The sequence below is a fragment of the Notothenia rossii genome (genome assembly GCF_949606895.1).
Source record: "Notothenia rossii genome assembly, chromosome: 1".
In the NCBI taxonomy this organism is placed as follows: domain Eukaryota; kingdom Metazoa; phylum Chordata; class Actinopteri; order Perciformes; family Nototheniidae; genus Notothenia; species Notothenia rossii.
Window position 1 is genome coordinate 91,033,924 of NC_136912.1, and position 17,185 is coordinate 91,051,108.

The following is a 17,185-nucleotide window of genomic DNA, read 5'->3' on the forward strand; positions in this document are numbered from 1 at the left end:
TACACCTGAACATCAGCAGGAGAGGACTCTTTAAAGTAGAGACACTACTGATTGCACCTGAACATCAGCAGGAGAGGACTCTTTAAAGTAGAGACACTACATACTGATATACACCTGAACATCAGCAGGAGAGGACTCTTTAAAGTAGAGACACTACATACTGATATACACCTGAACATCAGCAGGAGAGGACTCTTTAAAGTAGAGACACTACATACTGATATACACCTGAACATCAGTAGGAGAGGACTCTTTAAAGTAGACACTACATACTAATATACACCTGAACATCAGCAGGAGAGGACTCTTTAAAGTAGAGACACTACATACAGATATACACCTGAACATCAGCAGGAGAGGACTCTTTAAAGTAGACACTACATACTAATATACACCTGAACATCAGCAGGAGAGGACTCTTTAAAGTAGAGACACTACATACTAATATACACCTGAACATCAGCAGGAGAGGACTCTTTAAAGTAGAGACACTACATACTAATATACACCTGAACATCAGCAGGAGAGGACTCTTTAAAGTAGAGACACTACATACTAATATACACCTGAACATCAGGAGGAGAGGACTCTTTAAAGTAGAGACACTACATACTGATATACACCTGAACATCAGCAGGAGAGGACTCTTTAAAGTAGAGACACTACATACTGATATACACCTGAACATCAGAAGGAGAGGACTCTTTAAAGTAGAGACACTACATACTGATATACACCTGAACATCAGCAGGAGAGGACTCTTTAAAGTAGAGACACTACATACTGATATACACCTGAACATCAGCAGGAGAGGACACTTTAACCCTGTGGGCAAAAGTCATTTAACAAATGATGAAAAATGATGAAAAAAGCTAAACAAGACTTTCTCCCTAAATATCTTATCTATCGGGATCATATGGTGTTTGTTGTGTGTCTCTTCTCTGTACTCTACTACTTTAAGTGTGAATCTATACGCCTACTGCCTGAATCTGCTTTGTAGTTTTAACTTTATTTGGTTCATTTGTTCTGTTTTTAAGTCAGTAGGTGAACCAATATGTTCATAAAATACTGTGTGTGATCTTAACTGTGTGTATTAAACTAAAACTGAGCATTTTCTGTCAGCTCAGATTTTGTGCTCAAGTGTTTCATTGTTGGTGTATAGGCTGCTGCCTGAATATGTTTAATGAAAGGCAGGTTTTACAATTAATAAAGTCATTTCTGATCCATCCTCACTTTGTTTTAATCCTTGTTTTGTTGGATTCTAAGTATCATGGGAAGCTTGTGTTTAAATATGTGTGTGTAGCTGCACATGGTGTTGTGTCACGGCTGACAGAGTGGAGACGGTTGCAACAAGTGGTCCCGATAGACAACACAACAGCATTTAAATAAACAAGATATGTTGGGGTGATTTAAAGGATATTTAACCCAAATGCACATTTATATTGCTCTTTTGAACATGCTGAAGTAGACTGAACAAAAATATAAACGCAACACTTTTGTTTTTGCTCCCATTTTTCATGGGATGAATTCAAAGATCTAAAACAGTTTCTACATACACAAAATAACCAGTTCTCTCAAATATTGTTCACAAATCTGAACAAATCTGTGATAGTGAGCACTTCTCCTTCGCCGAGATAATCCATCCCACCTCACAGGTGTGGCATATCAAGATGCTGATTAGACAGCATGATTATTGCACAGGTGTGCCTTAGGCTGGCCACAATAAAAGGCCACTCTGAAACGTGCAGTTTTGCTTTATTGGGGGGGTCTGGGGGGGGTCCGAAAACCAGTCAGTATCTGGTGTGAGGGGTAGGGTTAGGGGTAGGGTTAGGGTTAGGGTAATGTTGTGAATCGAGTGGCCCATGGTGGTGGTGGGGTTATGGTATGGGCAGGCGTATGTTATGGACGATGAACACAGGCCACTCGAAAAAAAGGTAGCGACAAAAGCAGGCAATACCACGCATTTTAAACCACCTAAAACACAACCACCCCATTCCGTTTTTCCAGCTGGGAGCAAACAGGGCAGCTGGAGATGGAGAGCCCCCGCCCGACAATGCAAACATGTTGGTGTTCCTTGCTCGAAAACTTAGAAAAACAGATTTGGCCTGTTGAGGCATCTGGGTCTTTGACAGTGGACTGTAAACTTGACTGTTGTTTTAAGGAGGGTTTTTTTGCTTGTGAGATAATGTGTGCTCATATTTATTTATTTATTTATTTATATATATATGAGAGAGAGCTCTGTTTTCCAGCCTGACTATTTAATTTATTGTTTTGGTTGTGTGATTTAATTAATTAATTATAATTTAATTAATTTGTTTTATTTATTATATATATAATTTATATATTTTAATATTATTTCACATTTCATTTGCAATGTTGAATGTTCAATAAAAAGTTATGTTTGAAAGGCTGTACTTGAATTATTATTATATATTATCATTATGTCTAAAATGGTCTTAAAACGGTGCCGACAATATTATCGTTTATCGCAATAATTTCCAGAAAAATGTATCGTCCAACAAAATTAATTATCGTGACAGGTCTAGTTATTTTGTGTATGTAGAAAATGTTTTAGATCTTTGAGTTCACCTCATGAAAAATGGGAGCAAAAACAAAAGTGTTGCGTTTATATTTTTGTTCAGTGTAATACTGAGGATAGTTCAACCAAAACCGAGTGTGAAGAAAATCAGTTTTAAAACAGTTGCCGTTTTGGACTATAAATAATGCTTTTACTATTGTCTAAATAAAACAAACTATACTATTATTGTGAAACAATACATACTTTAAGAATGCCATGCTCATTGAGAAACAACATGTGACCACTAACAAGTGAAAATGTATTTTAAACATCTGATTTTCCTCCATTAAAATGTATATTGTGAACGACCTGTCATATACACTCATCTTTACATGGTATGGGTAATTAGCACACATGTTCGTAAATACAAAATATAAAACTTCAGATTGTGGCCAGAATGTTTGTGCATATGACACATGCCCTTTTTTAATCACATTTCTTCAAAAATATGTTTTAATTCAACTTTTCCACTTCTTTTTATGCCTTTTTCTGTGACATTATTTATGTGTTTGTGACATTTGTAATGTTTTTTGTTATTACAATGTTACAATGATTTTATAGTAATAACTTAACATTTTTAGCAGTTGTTGCTTTTTATATATTGTATGATTCTTACCTGCACTTATTGTTTTAATGACATTCTTTTTAAATGATATCATATTTGTATGCCTTTTTTCTTCGACATTATGTCAGTTTTTAAAGACGTAATTGTAACGTTTTTTTCTACATGTTATACTATGAATTTTATAATAAATACTAATAATAAGGCTTTATTTGAATAGCACTTTTCATACAACACATGCAGCTCAAAGTGCTTTACTAAATGACATCATCACAAGTTAAAAACAAACAACAAGAAATTCCCCTCTTTGTTAAGAGCTTTAAAAAGTTACATGCAACACAATATAACATTTCATCAGGTTAATATACACAAGGAGGTTAAAAGTATGATAATTAAAATTAAAATGAATAATGGTTTCTCTCTGACAGATAAGACACAAGACAACTGAGTCGATATAACAATATAAAATATGAAGTGAACAGAAATACAAATAAAAAGATTAAGACCTATACAAACAATATAAAGGTAGGTAAATGATAAAGACTAAAATAACATTTAAAGTGGGAGGTTGCTAATAAAAAGTTAATCTAAAAAGATGTGTCTTTAGCTCTCGTTTAAAATATATATAAATTACTGATTGTTATCTTGATGATGCTTTTTACATTGCCTCTCACCTGCAATACACCAGGCAGTCCATGTGGTTGATCTCGGTGTCGGACCGGTGTCTCCGGTAGTCCTCCCACAGGTCCTTGATGGCGGTGACCGACAGGATGAAGACCACCGGGGCCAGAGCCAGCTCGGGCTGAAACGCGTTCACCACCGGGACGAAGTTGAGCAGAGCGATGAAGACAAAGTAAACATTAGCGAACCTGTGGAACTGCTCGAAGAGGTTTTTGGGCAGGAAGGACAGCACGGTGTACTTGGTGGTCTTTATCTTGTTATTTGAATAGTGTCTGTTGGGGTTTTCCTCCCCTTTGGCGTGGTCGTACAGTATATTAGCGTGCACAGTCCTGGTTTTATTCTCCTTTTGTTTCCTCTTTCTTTGCCTTTTTGCAGCTTTGGGGTCCTCCTCGCTGTCCCGCGACATATCTGCAAACTTTCCCCTCACTTTGGGGACTTTTTCAGATAAATAACTACACACACCCTGAGTTATGTTATCATTCTTTAAGTTTTCGCCGGTTTACCCGCACTAATTTGCTCCTTTTCATCCATGGCGACTCCTCTTTCCCGTCGGAGGAAACTTTTTGTTGTTTGGCTTCTGCTTTTTTCCCTGGGAAGGATGCTGAGATAGTAGGGAGGCATTCAGCAACGTTAGACTTCCCACAGTAGATCTGTAAGCCATGCGGATGGGACTCAGCCATTGGTGGAATGATGGTGCTGTGTTTGTAGATCACCGCATGCGTGCCCACAGGAAGCTCGCCCCTCCTCCTTGGTTTTTTGTGTCTCCAAGTGCCACGCGGTATTATGGAGAGTCACAGGAAACAGAGAAATGTGCTAAATAGATAAGATTACCTTTAGTTGTTCAGTTATTAATTTGGAGAGGGTGGGGGGGGGTTGCAATATTATACGGTTGTTACATCAGAAATTGTATTAAAAGTTTGAAGACATATCACTTTAAGACAATATAAAAAGCAAAAAATAAACAAAAATGTGAACGTATTAAAATCAAAATCAAAGTAGCCTATAAAATACAAATGTAAGAAAAAATAAGAGCAACAGATAATACACTGACTATGCAGGGTTTATCATTACAAAAGGCATACAAAAAGTCAAAGAAATTCATAAAAAAATATCCCAAAGAACATTACAAATATCATAAATGTATTAGAAATGTAATTTTAAAAAATCATAGTATAATACAGAAACATATCCATAAAATATATTAAAAACATAAATAATTTCACAGAAAATGGCATACAAATATAATTAAAATATATTTCTTTAAATAAATGTAATACTAAATGTAATTTGAAAAAAGGTCATTGATTGGTACGTTTGGAAAAATATCATAACAAATTATCAAAACGTAAAAACAAGTTTACTAATGTATTAAATAAGTACAAATCTTTGCAAATAAACCATTGAAACTGGGCTAACACCAGTCACTCACCATCACCTAAGTCCCCTGAATAACCTCTCCCCATCGTTTGTGTCCACTATGATCAAAATACTGCTGCTGGTTTATAAAGCTTTGAATAGTTTAGGCCCAAAATACATTTCTGACCTCCTGCTAAATTATGAACCATCCATATCTCTCAGGTCTTCAGGGACGGGTCAGCTTTCTGTCCCCAGAGTCAGAACTAAACATGGTAAAGCAGCGTTCAGTTATTATGCTCCAAATATCTGGAACAAACTCCCAGAAACCTGCAGGTCCGCTGCAACTCTGACTACTTTTAAATCCAGGCTGAAGACTTTTCTTTTTGCCGCTGCTTTCAATTGAAACTGAGCGGTTGTGTTTCGTTTTTGGTTAATGAACATTTGGGGCTAGTAACCGATCAGTGTCTGAGGACTTTGTCCTGGCTGGTTTTCTCTGTGTATGCTGCTCGGGACGTATGTGCCATACAAGCGTACACAGCTCATGTTCGGAGAAACCTTAAAGAAAGGCATCAGTAAAGTGGGACTTCTGTGTGAACTATTCAAATCTTAGACTGCACTGTAACTTTTTATTCATGTATTTTTTTTCTTTTACTGTTTATTTTTTATCTTTGCTTTTTAATGACTGTTTTTAAATGCCTTTTTCTGAATGCCTTTCATTTTTGTAAAGCACCCTGAATTGCCTTGTGTTGAAAGGTGCTATATAAATAAACTTGCCTTGCCATGATCGCCTGTTTTTTGTTTTATCGTGTTCTGTTGCCTTTAACCTCTTGGAGTATTTACTAAGTTGTGCGGTGTGCTTGTGTGTCGTGAAAGGCGCCCTTAAATAAAATGTATTATATGTATTATTTTAACTGTACATTGGCAATCTCACCAGTGTTTAATTCACTAAATACAATTAACGTATTTTTTTTTGTTAAACCTGTTAGTTGAGCATGTTCTTCACTCTTTATTAGTATCTCCTGAAAAATCTGTATTATATTACTCATCTCACAGACAGCTAACAGCCTGAAGAGGGCATGATACTCAAACAGTGCCCTGTGTGTGTGTGTGTGTGTGTGTGTGTGTGTGTGTGTGTGTGTGTGTGTGTGTGTGTGTGTGTGTGTGTGTGTGTGTGTGTGTGTGTGTGTGTGTGTGTGTGTGTGTGTGTGTGTGTGTGTGTGTGTGTGTGTGTGTGTGTTTTATCAGAATGTATTATTTCTCTCAAGGCATGTAGCAGTAATCCATTACTCCACAAGTGTGCCGATTGCCAACATACTCACTTATATTCTCAGGGTGATGAAGAGCTACTCGTTATACCAGGTGATCAGTGACTGCAGATGGCATCCACAACCTGAAAACATGACTCAGAACATAACAGATTGATTTAACACCACGTCCTCCTGCCGCCATGAAATGTTTTCTATGAGCAAATACACATGCTGCTTTGTATATTATGTTACATTTTTGACATCTGTCTCTTACACTTCACACACAATAAATGTAGCAAGAGAGACATGGACTTATTATGAGACAAGGACCCGTGAAGCATTATGAATATTTTCCCCTTTTCGTGTCTGTTTTTGTGGTCATTTTCCCCTTTTCTTTAGTAGTTTTGCATGCAGAATAGTGTGACTAACAGCGTGACCTTAACTTTAAGTCAGAGATGTCTCCTGGACGTTAAAGCCCCAGTATTATGCTTTTATTAACATTTAAAAGAACAGCAGCATTACACCGTGTATAAAGCACGCAGGGTCTGATTGGGGTTTAATGAGAAATACTTATTGAATGATTATTTCTCCTGAGATTTCATGAAGTGGAGTCTGTTTAATTAAAAACATATGTTGCCATTTTGCTGTAGACGAGTTTATAATTAGGATCTCCCTTAGCTGCCACTGAGCATCCTCATTTTTAAATAATGCAATATAAGAATTACTGCCATGCTTAATGGAGCAGAGAACTTGTTAAAAGAAGTCTAGTGTTCTAGTCACGCTAGTGAAATGACTCATGCCAATGAACATACATTTGCACACTTGCACATGATTTAATTTACCTTTCTGATGCATTGTAAACTTTACGGTGCAAACATGTTACAACAACCCAAAACATTTCCATTAGGGGAAACGCGCTGCATTTTTAGAAACTATTTAAATATAAAAACACAAATGTGCCAAAACACATGAAGAAACATCTTCACTGTTGAGACATCACATGTGCAGCGTTAACTTGAAGCGCTGCAAGATACTCAAAGTGCTTGGTGACATTCAGGATTATAGAACTCTCTCTGTTTTTGGAAAAGTACCTTACATTTTTTCGCAGCTCATTTGTTGAGATCACATGACTCCTTCTGATATTACTGCAGATCTGATGTAAGCTAGCTAGCTAACGTAGCTAACCTGGTCATACTAACAACACCATACATGCCAACCTTTCCAAATCCAAAAGAGGTAGGTAATCAGAAGAAATGGAACCCCATTAATTACATGTATAAACCATATATTTAACATGTATTGCATAATTTTAAGCATTTTTCAGAAAAAGTGGTAGTTTGGTAAAAAGTGACATCAACGACATGTCTGGTCTGTAAAATGCCCGAAAAGTAAAAGAATGGGAGATATTAAAATCATTAAAGTCTCCACATTTTATTATATTTGTAATGTGTTTCTGGTCCTCTTTCAGTTGAGACAGTTTGGATGTGTCAGGATGTAGAACTCTTGTGTGAACATTGGATGAAGCCCATATTCTTGTTTCATGTTGTTTTGCAAGGTTTGCACAGAGCGAAATATCTTTGTGTTGCGCCACAAATCAGAAAATACTGCATTAAAAAAGTCATTTCCTGCATTTTTCTACTGATAAAGTGTGATATATAAATAATGTACAGGCGTTCAGATTACTGTAGTTCACTAAACAGAAACATTAACGACATGTTTGGTGTTGAAAATGTCAGGAAAAGTGAAAGAATGGGAGATAAATATCCCCAAATCTCAAAATTGTATCATATTTTCTGTGTGTTTGTGGTCCTCTTTCAGTTTAGACACTGTAGGTGAAGGATGCTTCAGGAAAAGACCAAACACTGGATGTCTTTCAGTAGCCAACATGTGTTTTCGAGACACTGATACTAACGGGGAAATCCTGCAGGACTCAAATCGTTTCTGTTCTCATTTGGGAGTGATTACCCATCAGCCCCGGGGGTGCAGAGGAAAGGCAGCGTTACCCCCGGTCTGCACGGTGTTTCTCTTTCAGAAACACAGAGGACTGTTTGTATGATGGGATCACAGACACGCTGCAAACGGTGTCCGCCAAAAGTCCAGTCCAGTGTCTATGGAGTGTCATTTTTATTTGCTATAGTTTGGGAAGATTGAAAATCGGTATGGGAAAGCCAGCTAAGTCATTAGGCGGTAGAAACATGTCAAAAGCGGTAGACTACCGCCCAAATCGGTAGGGTAGTTGTCCAACTTTATAAGCCTGAACTTCACCAAGCACTCGGGAACCAGCTGTGTGTGTCACTTTTTACTGTCCCCATGGTTCCCGTTGTGTTTTGAGCTTCTTAAAGCATTTCTTTATGCAGCGCTAAAGTGGTCGAGTTGGTGAAGATGTTTCTTCATTTGATGTGTTTTGGCACATTTATGTTTTATATTTGCATCGTTTTTGAAGCTGCAACCATTTATTCCACTGTAAGTGTTTTGGGCCTACAACGTGTTTGCAAGGGTCAGCCACCATAGATAAATAAACATCCAAAAGAAAACTCTCCCTGTTTAGTCTCACAAAAAGCCATAGTGGTTAATAATTCACACACTGTTTTGTTGTTGATCTGCAGAAGTCACTCTGCAGCGTGTGCACCATCTTATCAACGGATTTAGCTGACTGCCTATTGAATGTGTAATGCATTCAGGAGTTCGCTGTGCAGAGGCCCAAATAAATCAAAGTAATTAACTCAATAATTGATTTGATGAATTTCCCCGCAAAATCGAGACATTTCTGCTAAAACTGCAGAACCAGGCAGCTGTCGGAGCGTGGGGAAATCACTCAGAGAGAGATCTTGCATAAACAATGGGGATATTGTGCCAGAGGGTAAATCACTTTTAATTATGAGACAGCGGAGTGGTGTAAGCCTTTAATCGATGATTGAGAAGTGGATGTGTTCCAGTCAGATGTAGAAATAAAGCAGAGAACACTTCCTGTCAAGCATAAAATGATCAAATCTCAAATGTGATTTAACTAAAATGAGCTTCTTATAATTACACACAGCTCTGAGTTAATTACCTTACTTGTCTTGCTTACAGACAGAACGTTTGAATATTCTCTCTGATGTTGGAAAATAAAAAAAAGGCTGATCCTGTTTCAGGTTGTTAGGTTCATCCGAGACGAGCTTTTCAAAATAAAAAATAAAATAAATATAATCAGTACTGAACATGTTACAGTGTGAACAGGTCCGACTTCTATTTGCACATGAAAAAACTGCAAAAAAATATTTAAAAAATACTTGAAATATCTAAAAAAAAAGTGTATATCCTTGTTACGTTCTCTAATAGTCTATAGGGTGAAAGGGAAGTGAGAAAATATAAAATAACCTCTTCCAAACTAGATAACATTCTCCCACAGACACCAAGCGCTGCACATGCTGCACTGGCACCCACTACCGTCCATGCAGCTCACAGGAGAAGGGGATTGGGATTACCTGAGGAAGAGGCTGCATCAGGAGGGAGACAATCAGGGGGAGAGAGAGGGGGGAGAGAGGGACACACACAAACATACCACAGCACGCAACAATCCTTTTATGCTTAAGCTGAAAGAGTTGGTTTATCGATAAAAGCAAAATGCAACAAAGTGCAACGGAAATGGATTAAACTAATGAATGATGACTGTATGAAAGCTGCTCATCTCCATTTATGGCCTAATGTGATCTTTTTACTTCTGTTAATTGCATTTCTGCTAAAAAAATAATAAAATGGTACGTACATGTATATGTGGAGATTCTCCCATTGGCTTTTTGTGAAGGGAGCCCTTGCAATGCTCCGGGTCGGCCTAAAACATTTAACTGCCTCTACCTTTTGGGTTAAATGGATGGAAATACAACCCTCCTTCCTGTTGCACCTCCTCCTGGAAACTTACTCTGTATATATTTTTACCCTTGGTCCCTTCTCCCAATGGCCCAGCAGAGCAGGAAAAGCAAAATAATTTGTAATGATTTTTGTGCAATAACTCTTCCTCAGGTCTGTGGGATCAATACCTGCCTAGGAACAAACTGCTGTTAGAATTAAATATTGACTCAAGTCATTCAACAATGTCATGGGACTCTAGAACCTGCTGCTATTTTTCATCTGAAAACAGCCATTTACATTAGAGTAATGTTTCCATTCATCATATTGCAATGTGTATTCATAACTGTACATGTAGTATCTGCACGGGTTAGGGGTCCTATGAACATTGGATGTTGCTCTGATCTTTCCACTACTTTAGTCCAGACTGAAATATCACTAGAAAGACTGGAGTAATTGCTGTTTAATTTTGTACAGATATGATATCATGACAGTTTCTACTTCCTTTCTTTGTGTTTTTTTCCCGCCTGTTTAATCACTGTTTCATGTCAGCATGCACCGGGCTATAAAAGAACTACAGCACATTCACATGACTTCACGTACTTCACCACCGCTAAGCTAAAGGCGGCTAATGTTGGGCTATAAAGGAACTACAGAACGGTCACATGACTACACATCACCACTGCTAAGGCGGCTAATGTTGGGCTATAAAAGAACTACAGCGCGGTCACATTATTTCACAACACCAACGCTAAGCTAAAGGCGGCTAATGTTGGGCTATAAAGGAACAACAGCACAGTCACATGGCTTCACGTACATCACCACCGCTAAGCTAAAGCGGCTAATGTTGTGCTATAAAAGAACTACAGCACATTCACATGACTTCACATACGTCATCACCGCTAAGCTAAAGACGGCTAATGTTGGGCTATTAAGGAACTACAGCACGGTCACATGATTTCACAACACCACCGCTAAGCTAAAGGCGGCTAATGTTGGGCTATAAAGGAACTACAGAACGGTCACATGACTACACATCACCAATGCTAAGCTAAAGGCGGCTAATGTTGGGCGTTATGACATTTAGTCGTCTCATTTATACACATGTTAGCAACCGCCGTTTTAAAATTCACCAGTGGGGTATTAACTGACGTATTTTATGTCGTAGGACAAAATGTTAAAATCTCTTCAGCTTTTGTTAACCACTGACCTTATTTTGAGTTGTTTTAAACCATTGACCTCCAGACTAGAGGACAGGAAGCGGTAAAAGGCTAACTCATTAACCAAACCCCCCAACACTGAATTGACACAATGTCCCTTTTGCAAGTCATAACAGCAATATAAATCAATCATCCCTTAATGTGCTATTTTTAACAGTATTTAACGTTGGGAGCCTCTGCAGAATAAAGTTGTCTTTCAGTCTCATCGGTCTTATTACCATTATTGCCACTTTATATCTCATTATGTTTAATCTAACATTAAATTGCAGGATCTCACTGCTCCTCATGCAGATAATGTAATCTTTCCATTGTGCATGTCTGAGTAATGAGTGTGAAAGAAATCCTCCTGGTCGTAAATCATCGCCCTCACACAGCACTGTAATTGAGCACATATACACCGGTAAAACACATTATAGAATATCGCATGCACTTTTTCATGATTACACTCCCAAATACAATACAAGGATAGTTTATAAAAGAGGCCTTTTTATGCTTTTTGGGGTTTCCCTTTCCTGTAGTGTGTGCATGGAGACATGTCGCAGTAGTAACACTAAATACTGATATTAACCTGAAAACTAACACAATAGGGCCGCTTTAATCTAAAAGTCTACTCTCTGAATAACAGTCGGTAAAAAGCTAAATACATATCCAAAATCCAGTTCATAGGTACGCCTGCTGAAGATTTCATAATGCTACAAAATCATAATCAAATCAACAACAGGACATATATTTGCCCAAAATCATTAATTGATGTCTCCCTTATGAGTCTAAGGCATACTTGCCAACCTTTAGACCTCAGAAATCGCGATCCATCGCTAGTGGATCGCCGGAGCTGTTAGATTAACATTAACATGATTATTGTAGTTGTAAGTGCACTGCCTTGCGGCCTGTAGCACCGTCCTTGATGGAGCATATGTGTGGGCTGGACCTGTATTTTACAGGAGAGGAGTGAGCAGAGTAGTTATCAATTCTTGTTCTGTTTTCTGTGAATATCTGCCTCACCCTCTCAGACTTTGAGTTGCGCGCGCTACTAAAGAGACGTGTTACCATGGAAACCAAACAATGGTGTAGCTGTATTAAAGTCCGAGTGGAAACAGTCGTGTGTAAATCTGATTTTGTCAGAAATCGGGAGAAATGCGGGAGAAATATGACCCCGGGAGGAAACCGGGAGAGGTCAATGAAATCGGGAGTCTCCCGCGGAAATCGGGAGGGTTGACAAGTATGGTCTAAGGGCATATCCTGCATTCCTCTTTCTTCCTCCCTGTACTCTCTATATATCTTCCTCCTGTTAGCTGTGGTGAGGAAAAAGATTACAGTTTCTGACACACTCCTCAAAAAAATTAACTGTGGGTCACTTACAGTACATCCTCCGTGCTCATGCAATGTGAAAAGAGGCTGAAGCATGGCTGGATAAATATTAAGGTCAAAGTGTCGCACTGAGGAGAGTCGTGCCCCGCGGATCTGATCACACAGCAGGAGCACAGATGACTTTACGAGTAGCTGCACGACAGAGATTCAGCTGCAAATCTGAGGTTAAAAGACCTTAAACGTGTGTAAAAATGGCAAGGCAAGATTACTTATACAAAACATGTAATCAAGGCAATTCAAAAAACATTAAAAGCAACCTCATTAAAGACCTAACACATGCAAACAAATACAAATGTTGGACACATTTTTGAAAGAAAATAAAAAATGTAATGTACAAGTTAGCGATAGTACATTTTAGATACTTTAATGCGAAAATGTAACTTTCTTTTTAAAAATACGACCAAAAATATCTTAAGGGAATAACGTTGAGCTGTGAAAACATATAAAAAACACAACACTGACATATTATCAGCCATTTAAGGATTTCTTTGGGACCTTGGAGCCGAGCCAGAAGTGATGTTTTCATGTCAAGGTCGTTATAATTTATAGGGCGCTTTAAAAACAAATCAGGTATGTGCCTCACAGCAAACATAATTTAAAAAAAAAGATTACCACATGACATAAATACCTAAATAAATATAACGATAAAAACAGACCTTGTATATTACTATGGAATTGAAAATGTCAGATTGGAAGTTATGATTTTAATATTTATTATATTATTATATCATATTTTATTTATTTGATCTTTATTATTATTTAAATTTTTGTAATTATTTTTTTATGTTCTTATTATTATTTTATTTATTTTAATATTTTAATTATAATTTTCTAATACCGATCATTATTTTTATTTATTTTCGTCCACATTTTTTTCATGTCCCTCTGAGGTGTTCGGGGCATCTCCCCAGGCCTGGCAGCCCCTCCTCACCGGCGGGGGGCGGTTTCTATGTATATTAGGGTTAGAATTAGGGTTACATGGGGACACCAAGATATTGTCAAAGAACATTTGTTTAAACTCATCAAAGTGAGTGACTGTCACATCTGGAGCTGGGTTTCCTCATTAGAAAAATGACTAGACTTTTGTTGCTTTTTTCACTGACCTTTCATTTCGCGTTTTTTACACAACAATTACCACACCCTCGTTAGTTCCATAAAATATGAGATGGAATCAAACCACAGACCTTCAGCTTGGTAGCATCTATTTACTAAATAGCCACATGTAGAGGTTTCATCACAAGCCCAACAGTTGGGCTTCTACATTTAAAGATCATAATCTTTTAAAATATTAAATAAAGACAGAAGAGTCACTGTGTTTCCCCTTGCACTCTGTACAACTTGACACAAAGCTTACAAATAAATGTGGGACTGGTCAGAGGAAGTGAAATAAAATATTAAAGCAACTCAAAGATATTGTTAAAGACACGTTCACTTGTTATAAATGTCGTTTCCACACAAAGCAAAACAACATATTGTGAAACACGCACATAGAAATGAATAAATATATTAATGTAAGTGCAAATAAATGTAAAAATACATTAAAGATATACAATATTTTGTTTTCTATATTATTCTCAACTTTTATTTATTTATACATTCATTTATTTATTACCGTATTTATTAATAATTTTTTTCATTTATGCATTTATTTATTTTTAACTTAACTCATGTTCTGTCCTCCATACATGTGTGCTCATTGTGTGCATAAAGGTACAAATTGAATCCAAATCACATCACAGCGAGACCTATAGTTGGGCGTTCATTGTTTTAAAAAACACATTGGCTGTGGTCCAGAGGTTTATTGGTTTTCATGCAGGCGCTCGAGGTTCAACCCCCAGGGGAGGACATCTTTTGTCTTCTGCTATGCTGATGCTAAATCTGGAACAATTGTTCCCACCACTTTTTCAAACAAAGTGACGCCCATGGCTCCACACTTAGCATACAGAGTGCTATCAATCTGTTTAGCTAACTCTTCAGCAAGACAGTAAACAACAATCTATTGTTCAAAATGTAAGAACAATTCCTTGCAGCAGTTATTTTGAATGTTAGAAAATGGTTTACGCATCCAGCTAGTAGCAATGACATGAGCAACAATTTGGGATAAATGCAAAAGTTCAATTTTTAGCTCAGTTTTGGTCTCCTCCATCTCCTGAGTGAAATGTCTGGTTCTTATCTGCTAAAAGATCAACTGTGTTCACCACCAGGTCTCTCAATGTGCCTTATTATTCGCAAAGCATGTAATGTACAGTGTTTTTATTTCACCTATGTTGCAAGAATACAGGTAATGAGAGCCTGAGGGAGTTAATCAAAACGTAACCCAGACAAAAATCTTAGGGTTTGTCACATAGTTATATTATCCATTTTTATTATAAGATTGATGATAGCAGCCTTTATTCTTGAACTCTTGACTATCACACATCCCCTATCCTAGTGTTTATTTATCAGCAAGGTAGCTTTCCTAAAAGACTAATTCCTGCAGGATTACATAAACACACATCAGCGAAAAACAAAAAGACCTCCCCCAAGGCCCTACTACCTCCCTACTTCCTATACATGCAACCTGATAATTGACATGTACATTTCTCTTATCAGATTCTCTACAAAGAGAATCCCGAGGCCAGTGTGTGTTTGCAGCATCAGCGCGGAGGAATCAGGTGAATATGTACAGCGAGCTCATTAATTTAAAGGCTTTCTGGGCGTCCCGCCAGCTCAGATGAAGTGAGCCAAGCTAGCGGAGCATCATAGAGCTAATGTTATTTAGAGGTATTACAATGATCTACAGTATGCTTCATTACATGCAGGGTTAAGGGTGGATGTTGAACAGGGAGGAGCGCTGCAGGGTGGTAGGACGGTTAAAAAGGATCCTGTTACCTTGGGTTGTGTTTTAGGACTGTTTACAAAGAGGTTCTGTTTTGTGTTGTTTGTTTCTCCACACCAGGAATCTTTTTATTAGGCATTAGCCACTTTCACACCAAGTACTTTGCTGTACTTAGTGCCCAGCACTTAGTGCCAGTACTTAGTACCAGCACTTAGTACCCCTATATGGAACTAAGTACAGATCGCTTCTACTGAAGCCTTCCGTGTAAATCGCCAGAACGCCGACACCTCCTCATCTCCACCGCTCAAATGTTTTTTTTTGTGTTGCCATAAGTTAGTCTCTCTCCGTTGGTGCACGGGGCTAATGCTAATGCTAATGATGCTAATGCCCGCAAATACAAAGGCGGCTTCACAAAACCTTTCAGAGTTTTACGGGCCGTGGTTTGCAATTCGCCCAACCAATCGAAATTGGTACTTTTTTCTCCCCAGGGTAGTACCACCTCTCTAGCCGGCACTAAAAATGGGGGTAAAAGTTCTCTTTTTGGTGTGAACGCAAAATTCCAGGCACTATCGGAACTAAACGGGAGAAGTACAGGTAAAAGTACTCCGGTGTGAACGCGCCCAAGGGCGCCAGCGGGGCCAGAGAGAGCTGCAGGAAGGAGTCCTAAACCGGGAAATTAGTCGGCATTACAGTTCGGTGGTCTGGAAATCAATGTTTTTCGGAAGATGTTTTTGGTTGTTATCCTGAAATATGGTCTGTGGCAACACAAGATTTTTACATTTCGTTCTACTACATAAAACACATCAGTAAATACACCACCGGTATATTTAAAAACAGTGGTTGCTACCAAGTGTCTAAATGAAATGACTAAACGTCATCACGCCCAACAGTAGCCGCCTTTAGCTTAGCGGTGGTGATGTGAAACAGTGATAAAAAGGGCAGGAAGACACCCAAAGACATGAAGTAGAAACAGACATGACACAGACTGAGAAAACTTCCAAACAAAACAGGAAGCAGGCAAACTAAAGCTGACAACTGAGGTGTGTGGGTGATGTGGACATTAAAGATGGCTTGGAACAAGTGGACAAAAGTATTTAAGGCCATAATGTACAGTAAAACAAATAAAATGGTACACAAAGTAATTAAAAGAGACACAAAATGACATTACAATGGCAATAATTGAAGGGTGCTTAATGTTTTTTTTTTTGCATCTACAGATATTTTAAAGGCAACTACATGAGGCTGAGGCTGTAGACTTATGCCTCTTATGAAGCTTTTTTGATTTCACATATTTTTTGACTGTTTCTCTATGGAAGCCTGTTTGCGCCACAGTAAAAATAAATAAAAATCCTGTAAGTCAATATATTGACATAGCTATCTCAATTTATTGACTTATATATTCTTTATTGAAACATTTATGTCAAATGCAGAATAAGGCACATAGACATCAATGTTCATCATATAAGCGGTACAACTTCATATTAAGGTACACAAATTAAACATCAAAATCAAAATGCATATTAGCAG

General features: G+C 37.8%; 1 protein-coding gene across 1 annotated transcript in view; it reads right to left on the bottom strand.

Moving 5' to 3' along the window:
- The window catches only part of atp10a (ATPase phospholipid transporting 10A), a gene marked incomplete at its 3' end in the record, with an annotated part of 52,779 nt that extends 48,227 nt beyond the window's left edge, over positions 1-4,552 (bottom strand). Inside the window, exon 1 of the mRNA XM_079690541.1 lies at positions 3,815-4,552. Coding sequence (XP_079546667.1) covers positions 3,815-4,227 — 413 coding nt within the window. The 5' untranslated portion in view covers positions 4,228-4,552. The remainder of the gene's footprint in view (positions 1-3,814) is intronic.
- Positions 4,553-17,185: the final 12,633 nt, after the last annotated feature.